This window comes from Anopheles coustani, chromosome 3 (assembly GCF_943734705.1).
Source record: "Anopheles coustani chromosome 3, idAnoCousDA_361_x.2, whole genome shotgun sequence".
Taxonomy (NCBI): Eukaryota; Metazoa; Arthropoda; class Insecta; order Diptera; family Culicidae; genus Anopheles; species Anopheles coustani.
In genome coordinates, this window is record NC_071288.1 from 30,740,689 (window position 1) to 30,753,677 (window position 12,989).

Here is a 12,989-nt window from a genome sequence, read left to right on the forward strand (position 1 = left end):
AACCGATGTTCGGATACATTTTTCTCCTAGCTTGTGGTGGCTTCGTTTTTGTTCGTGGAAAAATGGAAACTGGAACTTGAACCTGGAATTCTTTCGCAATTGGTAAGATATCTGAAGTATATTTCTGTACACACCTGCCACATGTAACACTCTACCCCACCCAGGGTAGAACTCACCCGTTTTCGTACAATAAATTATTAACACTAGGGGGCACGGTACGCAATATAACAACAGTAGTAGTGTACAAATGTAGCTGCGAGGTCAACGGGAAAAGGAAGAGGGTACAGGGAACCAGCTCTGTCACAACAGCAAACCTTCCATCAACCATCGTCAGGGGTGGCATCCCAGGCGACTCAAGTAAGCAGATAGCAGCGGAGGTCGATTCTACCGTTTGGATTTGCCTTTCTTTGGCGGAATTTCCACACCGCCACTGTTATCATCATCATCATCATCTAGAATTAAACAAACAGATAAAATATAGAACACAATAAAAGCAAATTGGGAAACCCAAAATTATTCGGATTATTCGGTTCAGGATTATCCCAACAAATCATGTCTAAGAGGGTTCTTCGCTTCCTATCGAGAGATAAATAAATAAAATCTTCTGGTCCATAATTTTACTCTAAAATCAACGCTGCTAGTACTAAAACCTCTCAATAATGTACGAGCAGTAGTAAGTGAAAGGATTCAGTCTACTTTAAAAAGATGGACCTTTCAACGGAATATTTCTGGAAAGAATAGAACTACCTTAGTGGTGAAAACCTACTCCTTATTTTTAGTTACATAGCACATAAAACACGGGTGGAAAGCACATAAACGAACGAATCCCGATCGCGAAAATAAATGGCGCTGCCCATGGAAAACACCTTACCCCCAAACCATTTGTGAATCTGATTAGAATTGTCAGTGATTTGCTCAGTGATTTGTGCACTTAAGAATAACTATATATTTTCCTATATTTCTTATCGACTAATTATTTGTTATAAACATCTGTTACATAATACACACACACACACAAAAGGGCTAACACACAAACACTCGCGGAAACAGTTAAATGTACAATTGTAAAGTCTTATAGCATCCGTTAGAACATAATGTAAAAGAGAAAACGGCTAGCTTGCTCGGATGATTTTGTTCTAGCACACAAGTTTAGAAGAGCATGAGTATGCAACGATCGATCGTAACACGGTTGTGCTTCCGATTGGGCCGTTATTGTAGATCGTTTTGGAAAAATAAGTAGCCTATTATTAGTAGCAGGCGGCAGCAGCAGTAGTTTTGCAGCACAAAGTAAGGAGGAGTTGTGTTTTTAGTGGCCATTTTCCTATTTAGTTTTCCGCGAGCGTGTGCCTCTTTTTACGTCTAGTGTCGGGCTCGATGTCTAGAATGAAAGTAAAGTTGAAGAAAGGGAAATAGAAAGAGGAAAACCAATAGTGCAAATACACACACACACACACGTACACATACTCATACACACGACGCACAAGCTCTCAAAGCAGAGCACGAGTTGTGGTGTTCTCGGTTTTTAGTTATACATCGTTATAAATAATGTGAGAGTTGCTTACATTCATATGATTCATAGATTGAGTATATTGGATGTTTATATTCTCACCAAAAATATTAATATGTTGATACGACACGTCGGTTACTAGAAATATGGTGGTCCCTTGGCGGAATGGCGGTATTCTGACCACACACAGTCAAGCATACACGTAAAATCCGCTTTTTAAATGATAGAATGTAAATGAAACCATTGCCCAGGATAGAGAGACAAACCGTTCGCCCAAATGGTGGTGGTGCAAATTAGCAAAGTGCAAAAGAACACACGACAGGACAGTACCAAGTAGGGATATGGGACAGGACATACGAGAAGTTCTATTTTCGATTTATAAAAATCCTTCCTTTATCTTCTATTACCTAATGATTGTGCTATTTAAACACACCTCCTCCGTTCGACGTCGTCGATCATACGATACCAGGCTACAGCTACATGTTTACATTGTACCACATTTTGGAATGCTAGTATTACGCTTAGCTCTCTAGTATGGCTAAGGTTCCGATAATAGTCTAACATATCTGAACAACGATGGCTCAATGCAAGGTCTAACTCACGATTCAAGAGAGCAATAGAAGAGGTTAAACCCCACTACAAGCACGATCGCTCAAAATACACACACACACACGCGAACGCTTGTGATCAAGGTGGCGTTAGGATCAAGTCCTAGAGTTAATTGTTAATTGAGGCGCTTTTCTTTTGGCACATTCAATCAGGTGTAGAGTGCAGTGCGCGTGCGTGTTGGAGACCGTATGGAAGCTTAAGCCTATTCCTTAGGACCCCTAACTCTGCTCTAATCTACTTTGGCTAACCGACGGGAGGACATACGTGTGTTACCTGAGTGGTCACTTTCGACGACCTTCGTAATCTTCTTGTTTATGCGTGCCCGGGCTGCCGCACGGGAGCTGGCGACTGGCGGTAGATTTTCCTCCTCGCTGTCGCTCGTCTCGTCCGACGACACCGCCTGCTTCCTTGCGGCGCCACGTGCCTTTCCTCCGCGACCAGCAGTTGCCGCTTTTCCCTTCTGGCTCGGTTTCACTGCTCGCGACGTATTCTGACGTTTACTGCCCCGGGAGAAGCTCGAGGATGTAGAAGCCACTTCGCCGTCGCCATCGTCGTCACTCGATCCCGCGTTCTCACCGACAACTCCCGCGTTTCGGTCACGTACCTCCAGACATTCTTTCAATCGAGCTTCAAATTCCGCGACAACGCTCTGAAAAAAAATGAAAACAAAGTAAATATGAGAAACACGTATTAAATAATATGTATTACAAAATAAGAGTAACAAAAACAACAAGCTCGATCTGATGCATGCAAAAATATTTCACCTTTGGCAGCGGTGGGATTCGAACCCACGCCTCCGAGGAGACTGGTGCCTTAAACCAGCGCCTTAGACCGCTCGGCCACGCTACCTGCTCGAAGTTCTGCGGTTCATATACACACAGGTTTTTTCCCCTTCCAGCCAGTCAGGGTTGTAGTCAACATACCCACAAAACACGTAAACATAAGCACAGGCTAAGTAGTTCCAGCATTTATCTTAACATACCAATTGACAATGGTAAAAGATAGCAATTTTTGCCGTAAAATACTGTTGAAACTATTAATACAAATCTGTACCCATACTAATTTGAATTTAACACATACATTAGACAGCACTTTCTGAGTCAAATTATTTTTGGACACGCTAAAATGTTTTGATATTAATCTTTCGAAACCCTCATGAATATGCAAGAATCTTCATGATTCTTTCATTGGCGTGGATAAAAAAAAATCGTCGGCCTCTCTTCACATTTTTGAGATTTACTATTTTGTTCTTTATGCATTACTGATATAGATGAATCGGAATAACACAACTTTGAATTAGTGGCAATTAATTAGTCTTTTAAAAAAATGTTAACCAACTTTTTTCAGAATACGAATAATTTAGAAGCAATGAATAAAAAATGTTCGTATCGAGATAAGCCATCCCGATGGAAAAAAAAATCAACTTGGCAGCGGTGGGATTCGAACCCACGCCTCCGAGGAGACTGGTGCCTTAAACCAGCGCCTTAGACCGCTCGGCCACGCTACCTTCTTACCCTCTCCACAACATAAACCGCTATTTAAATCTAGATCCCTTTCCTTGGAAGCTATTTTGAGATGCATCGACAATACATTTTCATACTTCTATGTGACTTTGTTTAAAGAACAAATAATGATCACCTACCTTCAGTTCCGCCTTCGCCAGCTTATTCGTGTTGCTGATGATCGTTCGGAAGGACTGGTAAATCTCGTCATGTTGAACCTTATCCTTGAAGCAGCTTACGTTTTCGCTGAGCTTCTTTATCGTCCTCTCATTGTACGACAGCAGTGATAGGCAGAAGGCAATATCACGCCACTGGCGTACCTCATTCGTCACACGGAACCGCAGGCACAGCTTCTCTACTAGGCTCTCAATCTGCTTATCCTTGTTGATCAGCCCGATGATGTAGCGCATTATGATATGGTACTTCTCCTCCTGCAGCTTAAGCTGCGGATCGCTAAGCCGCGATATGATATCCGGTAGCACGTTGTACAGGATGTTCGATTTGTGAGCAATCTCCTTGAAGAACTGCTCGGTGATGGTACGGATCTCCTTCACCGGGTCGACGATGCACAGCGCCAGCTCGGAGATTTGACCCTTCACGCGTATCATCTCGTGCAGGATCAGATGCGACATCATCTTGACCGCCGTCAGCCGCAGCTCGACATCCTCCTCGTGCAACGTGGAGTACATATGATTCGTCCACGGTTCGATGACGTTCGGAAAGCGAAACGTAAAGTCGGACAATCCGATCACAATGCTGCACTTTATGTTGGCGCACTTGGTGTGTTTGAAAATGTTCATCAGGAATGGCATGTTGTCCTCGCAGAATTTCGACGATACCGCCATCAAGCGGATGAGCGTCAGAACGGCCGACTTTTGCAGGAGCTCGTCGCGAAACCGGTTGGGGAACTTGCACACCTCCAGCACCGTCGGAATCAATCGATTCAGCAGACTGTTCCGTCCGTAGAGCATTTCGTTCTCGCAAATGTAATTAATCTCTTCCGCCACCGTATCCTCAGCCGTCGCACCACTAAGAAGCTCCTCCTCTGGTTCGACCTGCTCTTGTCCAGCTCCTCCGCCTGCCGCACCAGTCGTCGAACCGGAGAGGCGCTTCAGAGCATTGCTGGCGGAAACATCGAGGGAGACAGTTTTTCGTTTACCGTTCACCGAGGCCATCGATACCCTGGTCGTGTTGTCCGCAAGGGCTGCATTTTTCTTCTTCTGATTTTTCAACTCATCCTTCAGCTCCTGCCGGTATTTCATATTGCTGTACACGTCGATGTCGAGGTAAATCATTTCACGCATGGCCACGTAACCGACGGTGAAAATGAACCGTGAAGCTAAGAAGTTCGGAATACGCAGCAGTATCTGCGCCGAACTCGAGCTTTGTGTGTCGCCCTGCTGTGTCGATGAAACGCGCGAATCGTGTTCCTGTGTTGCACCCACAATTTGACTGGCCTGCGAACATCTCGGCTCATCAGCATCGGGGCCAGCGTTCTGCTGGACACTTTCTGACAATTTTTTCAGACGCTCGAATAATGCCACCATGACAGACTGCGACAGCAGGTCGGGCGATTTGACCATCTTGTAAATGAAATCGAACACCTTCGTGCCGATGTCGTCAAAGTTTTGTACCGCACGTGCAAAGAACAGCTTCACAAAGATTTCGATCACCGTCTGCACGGTCGGGGCCGTCTGCTCGTAGCGTTTGTAGTGCTTCGACGTGTTAGCCGGCATTGCGACGGAGTTCATCAGCAGCTCGAGGGTGGCGACGAACACGCGCGGATCGGTGCGGCCCCGCTCTTCAAACCCGATCGTCTCCAGCAGCTTCACGTTGGCCGTCACGACCGAGAGTTTCGCGGCCGAAACCATCACCAGCAGCTGGAGCGCCTGGCGGGACTCTTCCGCCGTCACCTGGTCCAGTTTCATCGTGTAGATTTCGAACAGGACCTGAATCATCTGCGCATCGATGTCCCCGTTTTCGACCCATTCTTGCACCAGCACCTCCATGGCGGTGTAGTGACCGCAGGTGAGATTCGTCAGAAACTGGCTCAGGTTGCGCACAACCTTCACGGTGTGCGCACGGCCCTGCAGGTTCGTCTCGAACAGGATCCGTTTGTACGCGGCGGTTACATTTTCTCGTTTCTCTTTATCGTTCGACCAGACGAGAAACAGCATCTGCTGCATGCCCTGCTCCGTTCCCTTTATGCCGAAAAGGTAGGCCGACGTGAAGAAGTCTATCGCACCGTGCACGTCCGACTGGGCCTTGGACATGAGCATTTCCAGCAACTTGGGGACCGCGTTGGAAATCAACTCAGAAAAGCGAATGGAATCGTGAAGGAAATTGACAGAATTTTCCTTCTTTTGAAATTCTTCGTTCTACAAAACAGATGGGACAATCGAACATCAGTTACATTGGCCATCGCCAGTAGAAGCACTAAAAAATCGAACTTACCAATTTGTTATCCATGTGGTTGTGAATGAAATAGTTCTTCAGCAGCATTATGTAGTACATGCACTGGTGTTCGAAGGTCATCTCTTGACGTTCCTCACGATTGCCGAGAGCAAAGTCGGCCCTTTGAACGAGGCGTACTAACTCCGGATACTTCTCTTCCTTGAGCAGCGACACAACCTGCTCGGAAAGCTGTTTCACATCGTCATCCGTTGCGCTTTCGATGTCCTCTGGTTCCTTGGCGAACAGTTCCGTCACCGAAGGATACATTTGCACCACGATATCCTCCCATTCCTCCTCAACGGCCTTCATTTTGGTGTCCTGCTCAACCAATTTGGTGCGAAGTTCCTGCAGCTGTTTATCCTCCTCCTCGTACTGTGCTCTTAGTTCAGCTAACGACAACTGTAAAAACGATAAACGAAAAATGGCATTGGTAACAACGAGTGCCGTAATCGACATATATTCGACTGCTCCCCAAACCCACCTTAGCGGAAAAAGGATTGTGTTCGAGAAAAGCTTTTATCAACCCAATCGCCTGTTTGCGAACGAGCAACGCCTTATCCTCCAAGCGCTCCACGGACACCTGGAGCACCTTGTGAATCCAGGCTAACGGGACAGCATTATGTTCCTTCAGCTGGAGCCAGATTTGCAGCACCTTCGAGCGTACGTGTGCCGACACGTCCATCATGTGGTTGAGCAGGTCTTCCAAAAACTCGTCGCGCGTCTCCTTTAGCTCGTCGGTCAAATCCTCCGACGTCAGCTCGCTCATTATCGCTTCGCCCATTATCTGCAGTACGCAGTTGCGCAGTGTGTACGATTCGAGATTGAGCAGTTCCTCGCTCAGGGTGGAAAGGTGCGGTATCATCAGCTTCGGTGCCGACGTACCCAGCTCGATCAGGAACTGGCTGAAGAAGCGGGCGGTCTGATTGTCTGCCGCGTCGATGCTAAGCCGCTCGATGATCTCCTTGATGATCACTGGGTATACTGTGGCAATGCCAAATTCTTCGTACAGAAGCAAAACACCAGCCGCGATCGAGGGGATGGCGGATTCACAATGTTCGAGGATTTGCAGGATGCGCACCGGGAACGACAACGAATGGTTGAAGCGCTTAATCGCGGTACCGAGTATCTGAAAGACGCTGTCGGCCGTGTTGCGACTTCGAACGTACGATTGTTCCAGCGTACGGTAGCAAATATCGCAAACCACACTGTTACGAGGAGAAAATGAAAGAGCGAATGGATTGGATAAGAAATCATAAAACCACTCACTAAATTGCGCAATTTGCTTACTCCACGAACGACTCCTCGCAAACCGGTGGATCCCATAGCTTCTCCAGTGGAAGCTGCATCAGGTTGTACAATTGCAGGATGCACTGGTACCGTTTGTTATCCCAGTCTAATGCCTCAACCTGTTCGTTGTTGGTTTGTTTTTTACTTTTCTTCGCCATCACCTTCTCGTTGGCGGCATTAACGTGTGCATCGACCACCTTCACCACTCCGTTCATGAGAAATGCCAACATTTTCACCGCATTCAGCAGTGCCAGTCGATCTTCCTGTTCGATCTCCTTGCGGGAAAGCGTTTCTGCCATTATCTTGCCCAGCTTATCGATCGCGCCATAGAGCTGATCGTAGGCGCGCAACAGATGCGCACCGGACAGTTGTGTCGCATCGTCGATCACTGAGTAGAACGTATCGAAGTGATCGAATATACCGAACGGTCCTTCCTGTAGTCCAATTCGAGATGCTGCAATCAAAACACACGCTCTTAGCACATTAGCTGCCACGCTCCACCCCGTGGCAAACCGTTTAAACATACCCTTCAACGCATCTGGAACCTCGGCGGCGTTTAGCACCCGTCCGACGCAGTAGTTATTCCTATCAGATCGCAGCAGCTCTGCGCGTGCCTGAGGTATTACGAATTGCCACTCCATCGCATCACTTAGATTGCGTGCGCAGTACACTAGAACCGATAGACAACGTTTCTTTTGAGTTTAATTTCCTGTTTCTGTTTGCAGCTTCAAAATGGAAGCAACACTATCCAATGGGTAAATAATGGGCTGATCTGCCAAGCCGCCGTTTGGTACAAATTCATGGCTTGGTGTGATAAGCAGTGTTGCCAACGTAGTTCTATCGATACATGATTTCAAATGTTTCTTAGAAAAACACGATTTTCCAACTTTAAATCACCTTTGATCTACAATTTCAAGTTAAATATCTAATCTTATAGAAATAAAACAAAACTAACCAATTTGAAATGATTTGGAAATGCAAATAAAGACTGAAGAGAAATCGTATTCATTTAAAATAGTAAAACTGGCATTACGGACTTTGAATTTTTGACAGTTACCCGAGGTGTAGGGCAGTGAATATATTTGAAAATGTTCGTTATTACTGTTATTTTGTAATTTGTGCTCCTACATGTCCTAGAGAAACATTAAATACTTTTTAAAAACGATCTTAAATTTTACTAAACGTACGTATTTATTTGTTCCGGCTGGTTGCAACAATTTTTGTGAGCGCGTCAAAGGAACTATCCTTGGAACTCTCTTCACGATGCTTAGGAGGGCTATGTTTGAGGAAAATTTGTTGCATCATTGTGGATGCTTCTGCATTATCGATTCGTTCCTCCGTTGCTAATGCCTCGGATTGATGAAGAGGTTCAGAAGCTTCCAATGATGTGAATTCGTATGAGGTGATTGTACTGATCGAACTTCTTTTCTCTATTAAATCAGAACGTTGTAAAATTTAGGTTGGCGAAAAAAGTTTGTTTTAGTGCTTCTTACCTTTTAGCAGTATTTCTGGGACATTGATAAACGATTGAGCACTTAACTGTTTGTCCTGTTTGTCGTATTTTTTACTCTTACTTAATTTTTTTTCAGTAAGCGTTTGCTTTGTGTGCTCAAGATGAACACTATTGGGCTCAGTTTCTGGGTTCACATTCAATTTAACCTTTAAATCATCGATCACATCATGTAGCCGCTTTTTGTTGGGATATTTCGCTCTGTTTAAATGAATTGCACATAGACGATTTATGTTGTTGTCGGAAAAGTCCTTCGAATCGATAATTTCTTGCGTCAATCGATACAGAAAGCGTGATATTTCTTCATCATTTTCAAAGCTATGAGAAACGATGAAGAGATTATGTGAACAGGTAAAAGTGGATTTCGAGCTTACGATGCAATGTCCAGTTCCGGAAACGTTTCGCAGGGTAACCGGACATCCTTCCGTTTTTTCTTTCCACAAATTTTACAGGTCTCCATTTTCCGCACCGATATGTCATGAAACGACGGCTACTTCGATGCGATTGCAATTTTTAATGATGGCAAATTAATTCTCTTAGCAATTAAGATAAAAAGAGATTTACAAATTTGTTTGGGATGTTTATTGGTTTTATAATTATTATCATTGTTCATCGTGTATCAACACATCATCCTTAATCATACTTGTAGTAAAACACAAAATTAATCGTTACAATGCACTACGCAAAAGCTATTGCCTACGGTAAAGTCTGGATATGACAAATTAACTCTAACTAATAAGTTTATGGGCGCGACCGTGTCTCACCAACCCTAATAGTCAGTTTTAGCGCGCTTGGAAGGAGATGTAAGAATAGCATGATGGTTGGTATTTTCGATTAAGATTGGTTTCAATATACTGGTCTCCGACCGTTTGTACTCCGTCCCGATCGTATTCAGATCAAGGTCTGCATTCAGCACAAGAACCTGTAAAACAAGCAAAGTTTGAGAGAATTGCTACATCGCTTGCTTTCGGGGGCCATTGTGCTTACCGGTGCAGGACGATGCGATGTTCCGTGGATCAGCCAGTTCTCATGCAGTTCGTGAAGCTCTTTGAGGTACTCAAGCGGAACGCAACTCTCTTCTGAACGTGCGCGTTGCTTCATTCGCTCGTACACAACTTCGGGGCTCGTTTGAAGGTACACTAGTGATAAGAATAGAAGCACACGTCATACAATATTGTTTCGCAACTACTTTATCTAGTGAATGATGTTGTACATACCAATCAGGTCCGCCTGAATATGAATATTGCAGGTAATAAATTCATACCACTCTTGCAGAACATTATACATGCCTCTGTGCAACGAGCCGGATGCCAGCATACTTTCCACAAAGCAATTTCTACAACAAACAACAAAAGCACGTTGATCAGATGATGCTGGGTAGATTAATTACAAGATTTTTCAAGAAATGAAAAACGCTTACCTAGCACTGAATAATGATCGTTCCATTAGCTTGACGGACTTGTCTGTCTTGAAGGTGTGCATGTCGAGCATGGTCAGCGTAACGTACGTTTGGAAGGGCATAGCCCAGCGGTGGGCCTCCTTGTACATGAGATCCAGCAAATTCACACCACCGCAGTTACGCCACTTTTCCACCGGTTCCGTCAGCAGGCAGACATCATCAAACTTTTGGAAATGATCCAGGAAGGTCGTCTTACCGCTCCCGATGTTGCCTTCGACAAACACCGTGAATGGCTTTTTGCCACTAGATCCCAACTTTTCATTCGCAATCGGTGGCATCGTGTGAATGCTGCGTCCTACAAAAATAGAAACACCGTGCGATGATGGAAGTGCTGAAATATCCAAACACTAAAAGTTCTTACAGTTGTATCAAGTTATCTAGCACTATTGAAGTGATTCACTACTATGCACTACGATGTAAAAGGGGAATTTTCAAGCCAACCAGGTTGGCCAGGTCAAGTAATTAGCTCGTTCTTTTAAAAGGCGTCGACACGCAAGCAGATGGAAAACACGAATGAAGAAAATTTGGGCGCGAAAAGCCACCCCACCGAGTTTGACAAACTATCGATGGTTTACAAACCACTGGCAGCTGCGGGCGATCCGCGCCAAAACCTGCGTCATCTGCGCAAACGATTGGCGCAGCCTATTACGCCCTGTACCATATGTTTTATTCGTTCCAAAGCAAATTACATTACGCGATTTCATAAGAGGGTCGTTGAGCCAAAGGAAAGTGTTCAATTTTCAAATGCAAAGAACTCTGATTTTCCAGCAACGGCTGGTGTTTGTAAATAGTGGCTCGTTTACATCTCCAAGGGGAGTTCTTGATATCTCACACATAACTGACACTCAAGAAATCGATGTTATATACACCTTGAACTTTCATTATACTTTTTTCTTAAGAAATTTGTTTATATTGAGTAAGCTCTGATAAAAACACGAGGGCTAATTTACCGGCAAGATTTTGGAAAGAGACTTTAAATATGCATAAGCATTATATACGAATTTACTTTACCTCCTCATTACGGCAGGGCAATTGGTTCTACACAGTTGACAAGGATCAGCTCTGAGCAATTTTTCTAAATTTATGGAATAAATTAAAGGAAAAGGAGGTGATGAAATGCATACTGATCATGGGTGAGGATGATGCGTATATAATGAAATCTTGTTTCTTCGAAAACTATAGAGGATACTGTTTTGGAGTACTAAACAATCACTTTCAGTGGAGTGGAGTGGATCAATTTAAATATGCTCGTTTTCTAACGTGTCTTGAACAGCTCTCAAAAGCACATTATAAATAGTGCACATTTAGTGAAACTGGGGTGTATTTCTCTTTCTTATCTCTTGCGAGAGTCGTATTTTTACAGAATGTACGACATGTTCTTCCCTTTTTACAAAAACACTCATAACCTCCTCGTACCACTAGGTACACATAAGCTTACCAAGTTGATTGTAACGAATCGTACCGAACGATCGCAAAACTAAAACGCACGATTTAACCAACATTCTGAAACTGTTACAAGAACTACAAATATCGGCAGTTTATTTCCAACACGCATTATAATCACCAAAACTGCAGATGAAGTAAAAACACTGCGCCGCAGAAAGTAAACAAACAACAATTGGCTGACTCGTACGAAATGTCTAGAGCAAAACATATTCAAGGTTGCCTACGATAAATTTATATCTAGATAAGTTAAAACTTCTTATGCTTTGTAAAAATGTATTCTAACATTTTATAAATTGAAATGTAAAAATTACACCTCTTGACGAAACTAAATGTATGTTGTAATTAGCTGTTTACTGTTACTGTGAGCTGTAAAATCGATACAAAATCTAACTCCATGTACAACCCTTACCGAATTGTTTGACTGTTCGAACGACAGCTGTCATGAAGTCATGTTTAGTTTTGTTTGGAATTAGCATCGCGAAGGAGTACACTCGATACGATGCCGAAATATTATTGTGATTATTGCGATACGTACCTCACCCATGACTCCCCAAGTGTCCGGAAAACGCATTGCACCGGTCGAAAACATAAGGACAATGTGAAATTCTACTACCAGAAGTGGATGGAAGAGCAGGCACAACACCTGATCGATGCGACGACGGCGGCGTACAAGGCAGGAAAGATTGCCCAGAACCCGTTCACCGCTGGGCCACCGAAGCCAAACATTTCCATTCCGCCACCGACAATGAATATGCCTCCTAGACCCGGTATCATTCCCGGTATGCCGACCGGTGCACCGCCGCTGCTGATGGGACCGAACGGGCCGCTGCCACCGCCGATGATGGGAATGCGTCCACCTCCGATGATGGTGCCAACCATGGGTATGCCACCTATGGGCTTGGGAATGCGTCCCCCAGTAATGAACGCAGCACCACCGCAGTTGGGCAAGAGCTAGAACTAAGCGGAATCCTCACTCACTTTTTGCTGAGTAAGCTTAAATAACAATGTAACACAATTATTGAAATATACCTAACTTCTTTAGTGTAAACGTCCATGATCTGTTTGTTTGACATTTTCTTTTCCTTTAGGGCGAATAACTTTTATTGGGATGGGAATCTGTTTTGGTTTTAGTTCACCGTCCGGCCCGTAAATCCCACTGAGGCTGTCCCGAAGGACAGTGGAGGGGGTGGAAGGCTAGCGTAGAGGAAGCCGTTA

At 44.4% G+C, this 12,989-nt stretch overlaps 4 protein-coding genes and 2 non-coding genes across 12 annotated transcripts; 1 reads left to right on the top strand and 5 right to left on the bottom strand.

Moving 5' to 3' along the window:
• Positions 1-107: 107 nt before the first annotated feature.
• Positions 108-8,097, bottom strand: LOC131258552 (condensin complex subunit 1). Of its 4 annotated transcripts, none has more exons than XM_058259893.1 (7): positions 7,886-8,097; positions 7,360-7,813; positions 6,554-7,277; positions 6,073-6,471; positions 3,759-5,996; positions 2,381-2,765; positions 108-452 (listed from the first exon to the last, which is right to left on the bottom strand). In XM_058259893.1, the coding sequence occupies exons 1-7, from the start codon at positions 7,998-8,000 to the stop codon at positions 385-387; spliced, it is 4,383 nt and encodes a 1,460-aa protein (XP_058115876.1). In that variant the 5' UTR covers positions 8,001-8,097; the 3' UTR covers positions 108-384. The 4 variants fall into 4 exon arrangements, with proteins under 4 accessions (XP_058115876.1, XP_058115877.1, XP_058115878.1 ...); XM_058259894.1 differs by having other exon boundaries at positions 2,390-2,765; positions 7,886-8,096; XM_058259895.1 differs by lacking the exon at positions 108-452 and adding an exon at positions 929-1,378.
• On the bottom strand, positions 2,884-2,965 carry Trnal-aag (transfer RNA leucine (anticodon AAG)). Its single transcript has one exon. It is a non-coding gene; the product is annotated as a tRNA-Leu (tRNA).
• On the bottom strand, positions 3,542-3,623 carry Trnal-aag (transfer RNA leucine (anticodon AAG)). Its single transcript has one exon. It is a non-coding gene; the product is annotated as a tRNA-Leu (tRNA).
• A 453-nt stretch (positions 8,098-8,550) lies between the features above and the next one.
• Positions 8,551-9,329, bottom strand: LOC131259210 (uncharacterized). Its single transcript, XM_058260654.1, has 3 exons — positions 9,244-9,329; positions 8,853-9,187; positions 8,551-8,789 (listed from the first exon to the last, which is right to left on the bottom strand). Exons 1-3 carry the CDS (start codon positions 9,327-9,329, stop codon positions 8,551-8,553), a joined length of 660 nt encoding a protein of 219 aa, XP_058116637.1.
• Positions 9,330-9,428: 99 nt separating this feature from the next.
• On the bottom strand, positions 9,429-11,900 carry LOC131272495 (deoxynucleoside kinase). 4 transcript variants are annotated; one of them, XM_058274245.1, is made up of 5 exons: positions 11,767-11,900; positions 10,290-10,623; positions 10,087-10,205; positions 9,857-10,008; positions 9,429-9,791 (listed from the first exon to the last, which is right to left on the bottom strand). In XM_058274245.1, exons 1-5 carry the CDS (start codon positions 11,828-11,830, stop codon positions 9,639-9,641), a joined length of 822 nt encoding a protein of 273 aa, XP_058130228.1. In that variant the 5' UTR covers positions 11,831-11,900; the 3' UTR covers positions 9,429-9,638. The 4 variants fall into 4 exon arrangements, with proteins under 4 accessions (XP_058130228.1, XP_058130229.1, XP_058130227.1 ...); XM_058274246.1 differs by having other exon boundaries at positions 11,791-11,845; XM_058274244.1 differs by having other exon boundaries at positions 10,290-10,659; positions 11,767-11,845.
• A 346-nt stretch (positions 11,901-12,246) lies between these two features.
• Positions 12,247-12,821, top strand: LOC131258576 (U1 small nuclear ribonucleoprotein C). The gene has a single exon (XM_058259923.1). The coding sequence runs from the start codon at positions 12,274-12,276 to the stop codon at positions 12,727-12,729; it is 456 nt and encodes a 151-aa protein (XP_058115906.1). The 5' UTR covers positions 12,247-12,273; the 3' UTR covers positions 12,730-12,821.
• Positions 12,822-12,989: the final 168 nt, after the last annotated feature.

Coding starts and splice junctions, on each gene's coding strand:
- LOC131258552 (XM_058259893.1), bottom strand. CDS start 8,000: ATGGAGTGGCAATTCGTAATACCTCAGGCACGCGCAGAGCTGCTGCGA. Junction 6,472..6,553: donor ACAATCCTTTTTCCGCTAAG/GTGGGTTTGGGG, acceptor TCGTTTTTACAG/TTGTCGTTAGCTGAACTAAG. Junction 453..2,380: donor TGACCACTCAGGTAACACAC/GTATGTCCTCCC, acceptor GTTTAATTCTAG/ATGATGATGATGATGATAAC.
- LOC131259210 (XM_058260654.1), bottom strand. CDS start 9,329: ATGGAGACCTGTAAAATTTGTGGAAAGAAAAAACGGAAGGATGTCCGG. Junction 9,188..9,243: donor CCGGAACTGGACATTGCATC/GTAAGCTCGAAA, acceptor CGTTTCTCATAG/CTTTGAAAATGATGAAGAAA. Junction 8,790..8,852: donor CCCAGAAATACTGCTAAAAG/GTAAGAAGCACT, acceptor CTGATTTAATAG/AGAAAAGAAGTTCGATCAGT.
- LOC131272495 (XM_058274244.1), bottom strand. CDS start 11,830: ATGTTGGTTAAATCGTGCGTTTTAGTTTTGCGATCGTTCGGTACGATT. Junction 10,660..11,766: donor GATTCGTTACAATCAACTTG/GTAAGCTTATGT, acceptor TGGATATTTCAG/CACTTCCATCATCGCACGGT. Junction 9,792..9,856: donor CATCGCATCGTCCTGCACCG/GTAAGCACAATG, acceptor CTTGTTTTACAG/GTTCTTGTGCTGAATGCAGA.
- LOC131258576 (XM_058259923.1), top strand. CDS start 12,274: ATGCCGAAATATTATTGTGATTATTGCGATACGTACCTCACCCATGAC.